A 13,565-nucleotide genomic window follows, 5' to 3' on the forward strand; every position below is an offset into this window, starting at 1 on the left:
CCGAAACAGAGAGAGACAGGTCTCGGAACAGGCGCAGACATGAAAGATCTCACATACAGCAATGAAAAGGATGCATGTTTCAGTGAATCTATTTTAACGACTTCTTTGATGACAATTTGATTAACTTTCCACATGCCACTGTTGAAAGAAGACTTACTTTCTATCTCTTTGTTAGTCAAGGTCCAGAGAAAAATTATTTGGGGAGCAGGTTAAAAGTGACAGATAGAAAGAAAGAGAGGGACACTCAGAAACGCATATAACAAGTGAGACAGACATAGTCATATTCACACATACACAAACACACACATTCCGAGCTACATAAACACACGCACACAGACATATACACACACCAATAACCTGAAAGTAACACAGGACGACTTGACAAACAGTGGAAGCAGCATGCTGTGGACAGAGCTAAAAGATCCCACAAACAACGGATCAGATCAAAGCTCTGCAGTCCTGCCGCACCCATTTGTGAATGATGGTGGATAATTAAACAACTAATGGGAAGAGGCTCGATGAACATCCCCATCCTCAATGATGGTAAAGCCCAGCGTGTGAGTGCAAAGTTTTAGAAACCGTCTTCAGCCAGAAGTGCCGAGTGGATGATCCATCTCGGCCTCCTCCCGAAATCCCCACCATCACAGAAACCAGTCGAACATCGAGGTGAAGAGTGAAGCTGAGAGCAGATTTTAAAACCGCTGGAATATCAGTGAAATTAAATCGGGGAAAGTGGGAAACTCCGAGTCAGTTTTACACTGTATATTCCGCATCGAATATTAGAGATAAATGAGAGAAAAAGCTTTAAAAGGCGGCAAATGTTTAATCTCCCCGTCGGGGAATTGAACCCCGGTCTCCCGCGTGACAGGCGGGGATACTCACCACTATAATAACGAGGAACTGCTGCATTGACTGTGCACTCATCTCAGATGGTGTTAGACATGCTTCACGTATTAGTGCATTTCTTTCAACTATTTATTTGATGACAGTTTGTTTCATTTTCCACGGGCCACTCTTGAAAGAACCATTTACATTTCCATCTCTTTGTTAGACAACGACAACTGACTCTGTCTTTCTTTCGTTCTTTCTTTCTCTCTTATCGTGGTGAGTTGCCCCACCTTAGTCCGGGGTTTAATACCCCGACTGGGAGGTAGCAGTTTTCAGACGCTAACTTTTAATTTTATGTCTTCGCCGACCTTCTTCCTAAACAAAAAGTACAGAGCAAAAAAACAGGTGATTGTCACTTTCAGAATATTATTGTACGGAGACTATTTGAGGACTGGATGCAGAGCAATTGTGATGTTTACTAACTGGTGGGTTAGGTGACAGATTCGAAATTCATTCATTTCCCCCGCGCAGGTTCAAATCTGACAGACTTCAGATCCCGTCATTCATCAACCTGTTTCATCTCTGCGTTTCAAAATTCAACAAGTTTCTTGTAGAATTAATAATTCTTAAGTGAATTAAAATTCCACAGCATTGAGTACCTCGAGTTTTATGCTCATTTTAATTGATCTGCAAGATTTCACGAAATCTACGACAGAAATGGAACAAAAATCAGCCAAATTATCCATATTCTGACTCTCAGTATTTCTGAGTCAATCCATGTGTATGTGTGTCTGTGTCTGTCTGTCTGTCTGTGTATGTGCCTCATATTTTCTATATTTTCCTGAGAAGATCTGTCTCACTCTCTCCCGCGTTACCCACATCATGATCCAACATGAGATGGAAAAGTGGTCGGTAATTCTTCTTTCAACAGTGGTCCGTGGAAAGTTAAACAAACTGTCATCAAATGAACAGTTCAAACAGATTCACTGAAACGTGAAGCATCTGTGGTGAATATACGGCAAATGTCTGCACGAATTCCTCGTTGTTATAGTGGTGAGTATCCCCGCCTGTCACGTGGGAGACGAGGAGGTTATTGCTGCTTTCGAAGCTTCACTTTAATTTATCTGCAATATTGGATGTTGAAAATACAATGAAAAACTGACTCGGCCTTTCCCACTTCCACAAATTGATTTCACAGCGATTTTAAAAATCTGCTCTCTGCCTCACGCTTCAGCTCGATGTTGGAACCACAATGATGGGCAAGAAATGAAACGCAGAATCGCGCTGTCACCAGCCCGAAACAGAGAGAGACAGGTCTCGGAACAGGCGCAGACATGAAAGATCTCACATACAGCAATGAAAAGGATGCATGTTTCAGTGAATCTATTTTAACGACTTCTTTGATGACAATTTGATTAACTTTCCACATGCCACTGTTGAAAGAAGACTTACTTTCTATCTCTTTGTTAGTCAAGGTCCAGAGAAAAATTATTTGGGGAGCAGGTTAAAAGTGACAGATAGAAAGAAAGAGAGGGACACTCAGAAACGCATATAACAAGTGAGACAGACATAGTCATATTCACACATACACAAACACACACATTCCGAGCTACATAAACACTCGCACACAGACATATACACACACCAATAACCTGAAAGTAACACAGGACTACTTGACAAACAGTGGAAGCAGCATGCTGTGGACAGAGCTAAACGATCCCACAAACAACGGATCAGATCAAAGCTCTGCAGTCCTGCCGCACCCATTTGTGAATGATGGTGGATAATTAAACAACTAATGGGAAGAGGCTCGATGAACATCCCCATCCTCAATGATGGTAAAGCCCAGCGTGTGAGTGCAAAGTTTTAGAAACCGTCTTCAGCCAGAAGTGCCGAGTGGATGATCCATCTCGGCCTCCTCCCGAAATCCCCACCATCACAGAAACCAGTCGAACATCGAGGTGAAGAGTGAAGCTGAGAGCAGATTTTAAAACCGCTGGAATATCAGTGAAATTAAATCGGGGAAAGTGGGAAACTCCGAGTCAGTTTTACACTGTATATTCCGCATCGAATATTAGAGATAAATAGCTTTTCAAGGCTGCGAAAGTTTCATCTCCCCGTCGGGGAATTGAACCCCGGTCTCCCGCGTGACAGGCGGGGATACTCACCACTATACTAACGAGGAACTGCTTCATTGATTGTGCACTCATCCCAGATGGTGTTAGACATGCTTCATGTATCAGTGCATTTCTTTCAACGATTTGTTTGATGACAGTTTGTTTCATTTTCTGCGGGCCACTCTTGAAAGAACCTTTTACATTTCCATCTCTTTGTTAGACAACGAACAACTGACTCTGTCTTTCTTTCTTTCTTTCTTTCTCTCTTATCGTGGTGAGTTGCCCCGCCTTCGTCCGGGGTTTATTTCCCCGACGGGGAGGAAGCATTTATAAGACGCCAACTTTTAATTTTATGTCTTCCCCGAGCTTCTTCCTAAAAATAAACTACAGAGCAAAAAAACAGGTGATTGTCACTTTCAGAATATTATTGTACGGAGACTATTTGAGGACTGGATGCAGAGCAATTGTGATTTTTGCTGACTGGTGATTGAGGTGACAGATTCGAAATTCATTCATTTCCCCCGCGCAGGTTCAAATTTGACAGACTTCAGATCCCGTCATTCATCAACCTATTTCATCTCTGCGTTTCAAAATTCAACAAGTTCCTTGTCGAATTAATAATTCTTAAGTGAATTGAAATTCCACGATGTTGAACATCTCGAGTTTTATGCTCATTTTAATTGATCTGCAAGATTTCACGAAATCTACGACAGAAATCGAACAAAAATCAGCCAAATTATCCATGTTCTGTATCTCTGTATTTCTGAGTCACTCCATGTGCATGTGTGTCTGTTTCTGTGTGTCTGTGTCTGTTTGTCTGTGTATTTGCCTCATCGTTTCTATGTTTTCCTGCGTCGGTCTCTGTCTCTTTCTCTCTGAACAGAGTGAGACAGAAAACTGCTCACTATTCCAGGATCATCCTGGAATCCAAAGATATCCCCTGTATCTCTTCTCGACCACAAACCGTCTTCTTGCACCCCCTGCCTCTTCCACCCTCACCAAAAAAATTGCGAGGAGCTCCTGGACTATTCTGTCACAAAGATTGAGACCATCCGTTCAGCTGCCGCTCCAGTGGAAAGCTCTCCACTGGATCGGCATACCGAGCACAAAAGAAGATGGAGTGGTTGTTGGAGGCCAATCATCTCAGCCCCAGGACATTGCTGCTGGAGTTCCTCAGGGCAGTGTCTTTGGCCCAACCATCTTCAGCTGCTTCATCAATGACCTTCCTTCCATCATAAGGTCAGAAATGGGGATCTTTGCTGACGATTGTGCAGTGTTCAGTTCCATTCGCAACCCCACAGATAAGATGCAGTCAGTGCCCACATGCAGCAAGACCTGGACAACATCCAGGCTTGGGCTGATAAGTGGCAAGTAACATTCACGCAAGACAATTGCCAGGCAATGACAATCTCCAACACGAGAGAATCGAACCACCTCCCCTTGACATCCAATGGCATTACCATCGCCGAATCCCCCACCATCAACATCCTGGGGGTCACCATTGACCAGAAACTTAACTGGACCAGCCATATAAATACTGTGGCTACAAGAGTAGGCCAGAATCTGGGTATTATGTGGTGAGTGACCCACCTCTGGACTCCCCAAAGCCTTTCCACCATCTGCGAGGCACAAGTAAGGAGTGTGATGGAATACTCTCCACTTGCCTGGATGAGTGCAGCTCCAACAATATTCAAGAATCTCGACACCATCCAGGACAAAGTAGCCCACTTGATTGGCATCCCATCCACCACCCGAAACATTCACTCCCTTCACCACCGGCGCACCGTGGCTGCAGTGTGTACCATCCACAGGATGCACTGCAGCAACTCGCCAAGGCTTCTTCGACAGCACCTCCCAAACCCGCAACCTCTAACAGCTAGAAGGACAATGGCAGCAGGCACATGGGAACAGCACCACCTGCACGTTCCCCTCCAATTCACACACCATCCCGACTTGGAAAAAAATCACCGTTCCTTCAGCGTTGCTCAGTCAAAATCCTGGAACTCCCTACCTAACAGCACATTGGGAGAACCTTCACCACACGGACTGCAACGGTTCAAGAAGGCCGCTCACCACCACCTTCTCAAGGGCAATTAGGGATGGGCAATAAATGGTGGCCTTGCCAACGACGCCCACATCCCATGAACGATTAAAATAATACAATAATGGCGCGGGTGGGATACAAAACCATGGGTGCAGAGCACAGTGGATTAGCAGTCCGTTCCCGTAACCACTCGGCCACCTTGTCGCATGAACAGTGCAAAGAAAGCCCTTTTATTTTATTCTTTCAAGGCAAAAGTCTTGGACTGAAAGGTCAGTGTAAGAAAGCCGCTTTTCAATCACCAGTTCCCAGATTCTGAAAGCAGTAGAGGTGATATGGTAGTGTGGCTGAGCGGTTGAAGGCGCTGGATTTAGGTCCAGTCTCTGTGGGCCGTGGGTTTAAATCCCACCGCTGCTACAATTTGAGGTGCTGGTTGTTTTGGCCTCATCGCTCAGAATCCTTCTTTTCGAAGCAGCGCCATTGCTGTTGTTCGGGCACAACTGCCACACCTGATGTCCCTCGTCGTGATCGTTTTGTGGTTAATATTCTGCGTTGTGGTCGCAGTCACCTCCGTGCGAATCCGAGTCTCCACAGAGTGTCATTTACCGATTTTCTCCTTTGCCACATATGCTGAGAGAATGCAGCAAGAAATCAATCTTCAGAACAAGAAATAATATTATTTTGGTGAAACCTTTTAATTCCGTCAAATCCCAGCACTCTCACATGCCTGTACTTGATGTTCCACAGTTCAAACTCGCCTCTTCTCCTCCCTTTTTCTTCCTTCAAAGGTCAATTGGCCGCCTTTACTTTCCTCCCTCTATTTCATGGACACTTTCCTGCTCCATTGCCGACTCTAACATTCACTTTCTCGATCTCACGCCTTTAAGTTTGTTCTGCTCCGACCGCTGTTTCTATTGGGCACATGTCCCATTCGCACCAATGTTCATTTGTGCCTTGAAATCAGTCGATACATTTCGATCTGCGTGACCGCTTGACAGACAAACACGACGAAAGCAGGGCTGGTCTCTGGAAAGACAGCCGCCCGAATGTTCACGAAATTTACTTGTGGAATCTTGTGATCCAGGGGATGGTAACTGAAGAACTGGTTTTTGTTTTGATGCTTGTTGGCTCTTTTCTCTCAGCAGTTGAGTTGCGTGAGCGACGGGCAGCGCTACAGAGCTGCGAATGGCGGTTGAAAGGTGCACATTTGGCAAGTTGGGGCGGTGCAGTAAGATCGGAAGTGTTCCGCCTTGATCTTAATAGTTCTGTTGAAACATGCGTTTGAATCGAGTCGAGGATAAATGTAAAGAGCGCCTGTGGGGAAAAAGGGGCGATTACAGGCCATGAGCCGAAGGTCTTTCAAATTCTCGTGGCGCAGGACGCTGTGTGCGGAAACGGCAGATTTTAAAGCGCGTGTGTCGGAAAGTAAAGTGTGATCTTGTGTGTGAGAAGAGCACAAGAAAGTTGTGCTTGAAGCTGCGCCCTTGAGGCAAGTTGCAGATTGTCAGGAAAACTGCAATAGTGAAAGCACAAAAATAAACCCAGAAACTGCTGGTAACACTCAGCAGGTCATGTTCACATTTGGCAAGTTGAGGCGGTGCGTTAATATCCGATGAGAGATACTCGCTTTACCGGGGCGTCATTGTGCACTTTGATTGATACTTCACGTTATTCACATCTTACACTCGCAACACCTCCGGCCGCCAATCAGGACTTTGCTGATTTGAGCAGAGTTCAGCGAGCAATGCAAAATTCATCCACCGTGGCTTCGGATTGGACTGAAAACAAGACTCCTGGTTGAATATAAGGAAGGAATCAACACATCAAACGGTAAATGCAATAATGGCGCGGATGGGATAAAAACCATGCCTGGAGAGAGAGGTCGAGAGTGAGCATGTGGCGGTGCGTGGCGTTGAGCGTGGATCTCAGGAAGCGGCGGGAGCAGTGGTTGGAGGAACGCTGAATATCATGGAGATATCTGGAATCATGGGTGGATCCGAAACATGAAGGGTGGGATTTAAGTTGGAATCCACGTGGAATAAGTCGGAGCCGGACACAGTTGCTGAGGAAGGAGATGTGTCTGTGAAAGTGAGTTTTAGTAGAAACCTGATCAAACACTCTGTCTTCAGCAGCACCGACTCTCTCTCTACTTCAGAGCTGTCCTGGTCCGCAGTTCCATTTCATCCTTCGCCTCATCTGGCGCTTTAACAAAAAACTTTTTTTCTTCCTTTCAGGTGTCAAGGACCGCAAGTTTCAACAACTCTTAGATACCAACACCCCTCCCGATCCTTCTTCCCCTTCACTTTCCTCTGATCCCATCCCTCCCTCCAATCTCTTTGTCGTGTTTTCACCATTCACTCTGACCTTCCCCTCTCTGACCCCAAACGTCAGTCCTCAGCAAAGGCCTCAGCTTCATCCCCTTACGCCCCCACCTCAATGAGTTTCGAGCTGGACTCGATGCTGAGCTCTTCTTCCGTCGCCTTCACCTCCGCACCCATTTCATTGACCGCACAGCGGACCCTGTCTCCCATCTTCAGAATTCTCGGTCCACCTGGACCCCTCCCTCTGGCCCCTTACCCTCTCTTGATCTTTTCATTGGGAACTGCCGGCGTGATATCGGCCGTCTCAATTTCTTTACTCCCCTCACTCACTCCAACCTCCCTCCCTCTGAACTCGCAGCACTCCGTTCTCTCGGGTCCAACCCTGACATTGTCATTAAACCTGCTGACAAGGGCGGCTCTGTTGTTGTTGTGAGGTGAACAGACCTCGAACTAGTGGAGGCTGAACAGCCACTCTCTGACACCCCATCCTCCTCTCCACCCGATCAGAGACCTTCCCTTTTGTTCTTTCCTCCCCTCACCTTCCGCCCCCATCCCTTTCCCTGACTCTGTCCTTGCTTAAAAACTGTTCAATCTTCAACTTTTTCCAGTTCTGACGAAGGATCATCGACCTGAAACATTAACTCTGTTTCTCTCTCCACAGACGCTGCCTGACTTGATGAGTATTTACAGCATTTTCTGTTTTTATTTCAGATTTCCAGCATCCGCAGTATTTTGCTTCTAATATCTCCTTCTGTGGCTCGGTGTCAAATTTTGTTTGAAAAAGCTCCTGTGAAGCCCCTTGGGACGTTTTGCTACGTTAAATGTGCGATATAAATGGACGTTGTATTTGTAGTTGTTGTTGTTGAAACTGATTAAAGTTTCTCTGTCACCCAGTGTCCATGTCAGTGTTTCTGTCAGTCTGCAGCAGAAAGTTATCGGTTGATCAATGGCGATTACAACAATTATTCATCTTTCACAGAGTTTCATTAATTTTCTGTAATTAATATAATCAGGTTCTTGTCGCTGCAACCTCAAACTTTAGCTCGTTCATGGTTTAATTTGGAACAAGTCGTGTTACCTGCGCAAAGCAGCCGCACAGGAGTTCCAAATCCACCCTCTCGCCACTCGGCAATCACATTAACTGAACTTTACTCTGGCCCAGTGTCACCGCGCTGAAATCGCGTCTTTCTCCGGCAGATGATTTTAACATCAGGGTTGCTGGTTTACGAGTGAAAATGATCCCGCTCCACTCTATGGGCATTGGACAACGTTGGAGATGCCGTGCAGCGGTCCAAGTAAAGGATCAGCACAGATAATGCCAAGAACAAATTAAAAAGTAGCAAAAGTTAATGAAACTTGTAATGGTGAAAATGCTGGGTGGATATTTAAAGGATGGATCATGGGGAGGGCTGTACCCCTATTCTGCCACAATTTGAGGCGCTGCTTATTTTGGCCTCTTCACCAAAAACTCTTCTTTTCTCAGCACTGCAGGGCGTGCCATTGCCGTGGTTCGGGCAGCGGTTTTATGGCCGATATGTGGTGCTGTGATTGTCTAGTGTTTAGTACTGTGTGTTGTGGTCGCAGCAACCTCGGTTGGAATCGGCACAGCTCACTGAACCTCTTTTCCCCTCTGCCACATATGCTAATAGAATGCAGCTAGAAATCAATATTTAGCCCATGAAAGAAATATTTTTTATTGGTGGTGAAAACCTATTAACTCCTTCAAATCCTAGCATTCTCACATGCCTGTTCTTGATGTTTCATAATTCAAACCCGCCTATTCGCGCACGTTTTTTTTTCCTTACATAACCAATCGACCTCCTCTACTTTCCTCCTTCCATTTCATTGACACTTTCCTGCGACATTTCCTGCTCTAACATTTACTTTCACGTTCTTATGACTTTAAGTTTGCTCTGCCTGGACCGCTGTTTCTAGGGAGCACGAGTCCCATTCGCACCAATGTTCATTTGTGCCTTGAAATCAGTCGATACATTTAGATCCCTATGACCGCTCGACAGACAAACACGATGAAAGCAGGGCTGGCCTCTGGAAAGACAGCCGCCCGATTTTTAATGAAATTTCCTTGGGGAATCTTGTGATCAAGGGGATGGTAACTGAAGAACTGGTTTTCGTTTTGTTCGTAGTTGGCTCTTTTTTCTGAGCAGTTGTGGTGCGTGAGTGTCAGTAATGTAAGTACAGATTTATATTTTTATGACATTTGGAAGAGTATTTGGAAAACTCTCGACTGTCGGTGGTTGAAGATTTATGATCATTTTATTTACTAACCGAGGGTCAGAACTGTCTCAGCAGATGTTGGAATGGAAGAAAATAGAATAATAAAAAATCAGGAACAGGGGTGGAGTTCCAGCTCACTTTAGCTCACTGCCAGCACTCTCGTCTCTGAGTCAGAAAATCGTCTCTATCTAATGTAAAGTGTCTAATTACTTTATTCACTTGACCATTGTGGACACGGAACCACAGTAAATAACGGTGGATATCAGTGCCTGAAGTGGGAATGCTTTTTTGCGCACATTCTCTCATTTTCCATGTTTGCGTTCTCCCCTCCCAGTCTCTACATGATACGATTTACAAACATCATAAATCTACCTGTGAAAAGCGATGAAAACGTTTGGTAACTCACGTTCTCTCTCTCACAAACACTTTTCCATTATTCCCCCTTGTTGTTTGTTCCTCCCTCTATTGCTATTTCTCGTTTCTATTTTCTCTCTTTTTTCTCTCATTCCACTCCCTCGTCATCCAGACCTATTCTCTCCTTTCCCTTTTGTCTTCTCTTTTTATCCTCTATCTTTTTATTTTTTATTGCATATTCAGCCTTTCTTATACCCATCCCTTCCCTCGTTAGTTTTTGCTTTCTCTCTCTCTCCTATTTCGGTTTCTTATTATTTTCCCTTGGGGTAGATGAAGGCGAGGGGGTGAAGGAATGAAAGCGAGAAGAAACAGGTGAATGGGAGAGGAGGGAGAATGAGAAGAATCAAGAGTAGAGAAAGAGGTCAAAGATGCAGAAACAGAGAGGGGACGTGATAGACGGACAGAAAAATACTCGAGAATAGATCGAGGGACATTCAGAGACAAAGGAAGCGATACAGAAACAAGACAACGAGGGAAGTACAATAAGGAAAAAAGGATCACGAAATACAGACTGAATGAGAAACAATGCGAGGGGATGGAGATACAGGAAGAGAAATAAAACGAAGAGTGAGAGAAATTTAAAAATTAAACTAGAGTGGGAGGAGAATACTGGGAGGAAATACTAATATAGAAATAGTGTAAAATAGAGAAGGGTGTAAGGAAGTACAAAAAGGAGAACTAGAGGTAAAGAGATGGAAAGATGAACAGACAGGAGAAATACAGAACTAGAAACCGAAAGACACAGAAAGATGGCAAGAGACGGGTAGTCAATAAAAATCAATAATAACTTCAGGAACGTTTTATTTACCCAACAGTACAGAGTGTCAGGTGATAAAGAGATTTGCTGGGCAAAAAATCTTCATCTTCTGTGTTGGAATTCCGGGATTTCCTTCAGTTGGGAATTGCTGCCTTTATTATTGTTTTGTCTAAACTTCTATTGTCCTTATAACAAAATGTGACACTTGTCAATCAAAGTAGCGAGATGGCTCGAACCACAATGGCTGCTTTGCTCCTGAATATATCTTAAGATCTCGAGCGATTCCTGGTGTAATTCAGAGGAGGAAAGTTTAGGGATAAATACCGGATTAATGAACCGGAAACACTGGATACTACCTCTGGGCAGAGTTCAGTTGTTTTTATTATTCATTAATTTAACAATTAGGGTAACCGGATATTTCACCGCGCTCTTGAACTGCTCTCTGAATTTGGTCTGAGTCACCCCATAAATAAATGTGTTTGTGCAGCAACTTAAATTCCGCAGTATATATCCGACTTGTTCAAAGATATATAAAGAGTCATTGTGATCATAGTTATTTGTTTTTGTAATGGTATAATAGAAGAATTCGATAACATATAAAAGCCACAAAAGTATGAAACTCCCTGATATGGTGAAGAGTAAAATCACAGACTTCCTTCTGCTCTCCATCTCTGGGTCGTTGTGATTCTCTCCCTTGCTCTGACCCTTCAGTCCCTTACGGACTCGACTGGCCACTAAAATATACCTGACGGTCAGAGCATTGAGCAACAAAATTAAAGCAAATGGGAGCAATGGGGTTACAATCGTATCAATCCAGTCAAATCCCACCCATCCGGGCTCAGGATAATAGCTTGATTTTGTAGCACAAAACCACGGTACGTTGTCGATTATCTCTCCGGGTTTATATGTGAAATAGAAGGGAACATTTTTCAAACAGAGCAGAGTGCAGGTTGTGGCTATAACCACAGCCGCGGTTTTCTCGGTGCAATATTTTGTTTTCAGCTTCTGGCAACAAATGGCAGCAAAGCGATCAAAGGAGAAAGTGACAGTTAACCAGACAGAGTTGTCTATGGATGCACGACGCAGGACTTTAATAAGACTACACACAGGGGTGATGAGCAGGAAAGATCCCGGGAAGAAGTAGGAACTGATCCGATTCAAGATAACCTCAGTGATAATGACCAGTTGATCCGAGGCTGCCATGGCCACCAGGTAGCGTGTGATGCAATTGGAGAGTCCGCACTTTCCTCGGGACAGGATCACAATCGCCACTAAATTAACTGTAAGATAAAGGGAAAGTGACGGCAAAGTACTGATCAAACTCAAGAACCATTCTCCAAGTCTGAGCCCAGACACTAAGTATTTGAGTGTGGGGATGTCCCAGTATTCTCACCCCAGGTACACACACCTGTCGTTTGCAGCAGGGTCACTGCACAGGGATCAGGGACAGGAACCTGGGAGGATTTTCCCTTCCCAGTCCAGAGTCTCTGAGCTCACTGCCCCATCCCCAAACCCTGCCTGGGCTGATTGACATGACCTTGTACGAAATTCAAAGCTTTGCGGCTGCATCCAAGGAGGGGATTTAGTTTTGCTGCATGTGGCAGCAAGGACTTGTAATCTTAGTGTAAAAATTAACAACGGGGTGGTCATTGGTGAACAAAAATCAAACGGGATAAAATAAAATATAACAAGGGGGCGAGGCGTTCCAGCGGGAATGGAGTGAAGGAAAACCAACCAGTAAATCCGAAGTGGGGCCCTCGGAATGTACCAGTGGGGGAGGGAGGAGGGAAACTGGCCGGGCACCGACCTCATGGTGTCCAGCCCGTGAGATACCATCCGCTGTGAGTTTGATGGAAGCGCGCAATTACAGGACTTTGGACCAGAGAGGGGGGGAGGGGGGGTGACATAAGCAGAAATATAAATGGATGTCTAGAGCGGAGCAGCTTCCTCAAAAGGAAGGAAGTCCTAGCTATTATGGGAGTCGGGGCAGGATTTGAATACAACAACTGTGCGAACCTGCTGATTAAATAGTTAACGTAGGTTTATGTTGATGCGGTGAACAAGTAACAGCCCAGCATCAATGCATTTCGGTTTGCACTCCACAACATTCATTGTGTGAATTGTACACCGAGTATAATTCTTCAATGACGGATATTTCCAGTAATACCAGGTCCTTGGAGAGTTGCCTGCACTGAGCTCTGCTGCAAGATTACAAGGATTTCCACTTAAAGCAATAACTTGATAATTTATTGTGACTAATGGCTTTTAAAAGTATTATATTTCCCGTTAAGGCAACGGACTAAAAGGGCAGAATTTAAAAAAATCATATTGATTGAAATTATATCACTTATCCAGTTACTGTATAAAGGACACAAACAGACCAACATTTAACAGTATCAGGAACAGAGCAGCTCACACACAGATTTACACAAATGATTCAAGTCACTTACCAGGGACACCAATCACTGCAAGGGTCACGTAACATATTTTTCTGATGCTGCGAAATGTTTCAATCATTTTCGGTGTGGTGATGATGTCCCTTCGTGCTTCAGGCAATCGCTCCGAATTAAACTCTGAGGCGATACATTCCCAGAGCCTTTAATTTATACCATGTGGGATCTCCACTGGGACTATCAGATTGCAAAACCGTTCAAATTAGTTTTAGTTATTTGAACAAACAGATTTGGACGGCCGATTTCAGTCCCTGAGCATATATTAAAATAGAAATTGCCGGGATTAAAGGGAAAAGCACCAAAGTCTGGACAATTGTGGTAATATTTATGATCTTAAATTAAAATTGGAAGCGTTTTATCTCAGCAATGGTGTAGTTCCTTTCATGCTCATCTATAGAT

General features: G+C 44.5%; 1 protein-coding gene and 1 non-coding gene across 2 annotated transcripts; both read right to left on the minus strand.

Moving 5' to 3' along the window:
* Positions 1-2,941: 2,941 nt before the first annotated feature.
* trnad-guc (transfer RNA aspartic acid (anticodon GUC)) lies at positions 2,942-3,013 on the minus strand. The gene has a single exon. It is a non-coding gene; the product is annotated as a tRNA-Asp (tRNA).
* An 8,069-nt stretch (positions 3,014-11,082) lies between these two features.
* LOC137302149 (probable G-protein coupled receptor 139) lies at positions 11,083-13,230 on the minus strand. Its single transcript, XM_067971818.1, has 2 exons — positions 13,164-13,230; positions 11,083-11,993 (listed from the first exon to the last, which is right to left on the minus strand). The coding sequence occupies exons 1-2, from the start codon at positions 13,228-13,230 to the stop codon at positions 11,083-11,085; spliced, it is 978 nt and encodes a 325-aa protein (XP_067827919.1).
* Between the last annotated feature and the right edge of the window lie 335 nt (positions 13,231-13,565).

This window comes from Heptranchias perlo, chromosome 35 (genome assembly GCF_035084215.1).
Source record: "Heptranchias perlo isolate sHepPer1 chromosome 35, sHepPer1.hap1, whole genome shotgun sequence".
NCBI classification, from domain to species: Eukaryota; Metazoa; Chordata; class Chondrichthyes; order Hexanchiformes; family Hexanchidae; genus Heptranchias; species Heptranchias perlo.

What these genes read in the sequence shown, in the direction of transcription:
- LOC137302149 (XM_067971818.1), bottom strand. Translation starts at nt 13,230, where the DNA reads ATGATTGAAACATTTCGCAGCATCAGAAAAATATGTTACGTGACCCTT. An exon ending in TGCAGTGATTGGTGTCCCTG is followed by an intron (nt 11,994 to 13,163) that starts GTAAGTGACTTG and finishes TTTATCTTACAG; the next exon opens with TTAATTTAGTGGCGATTGTG.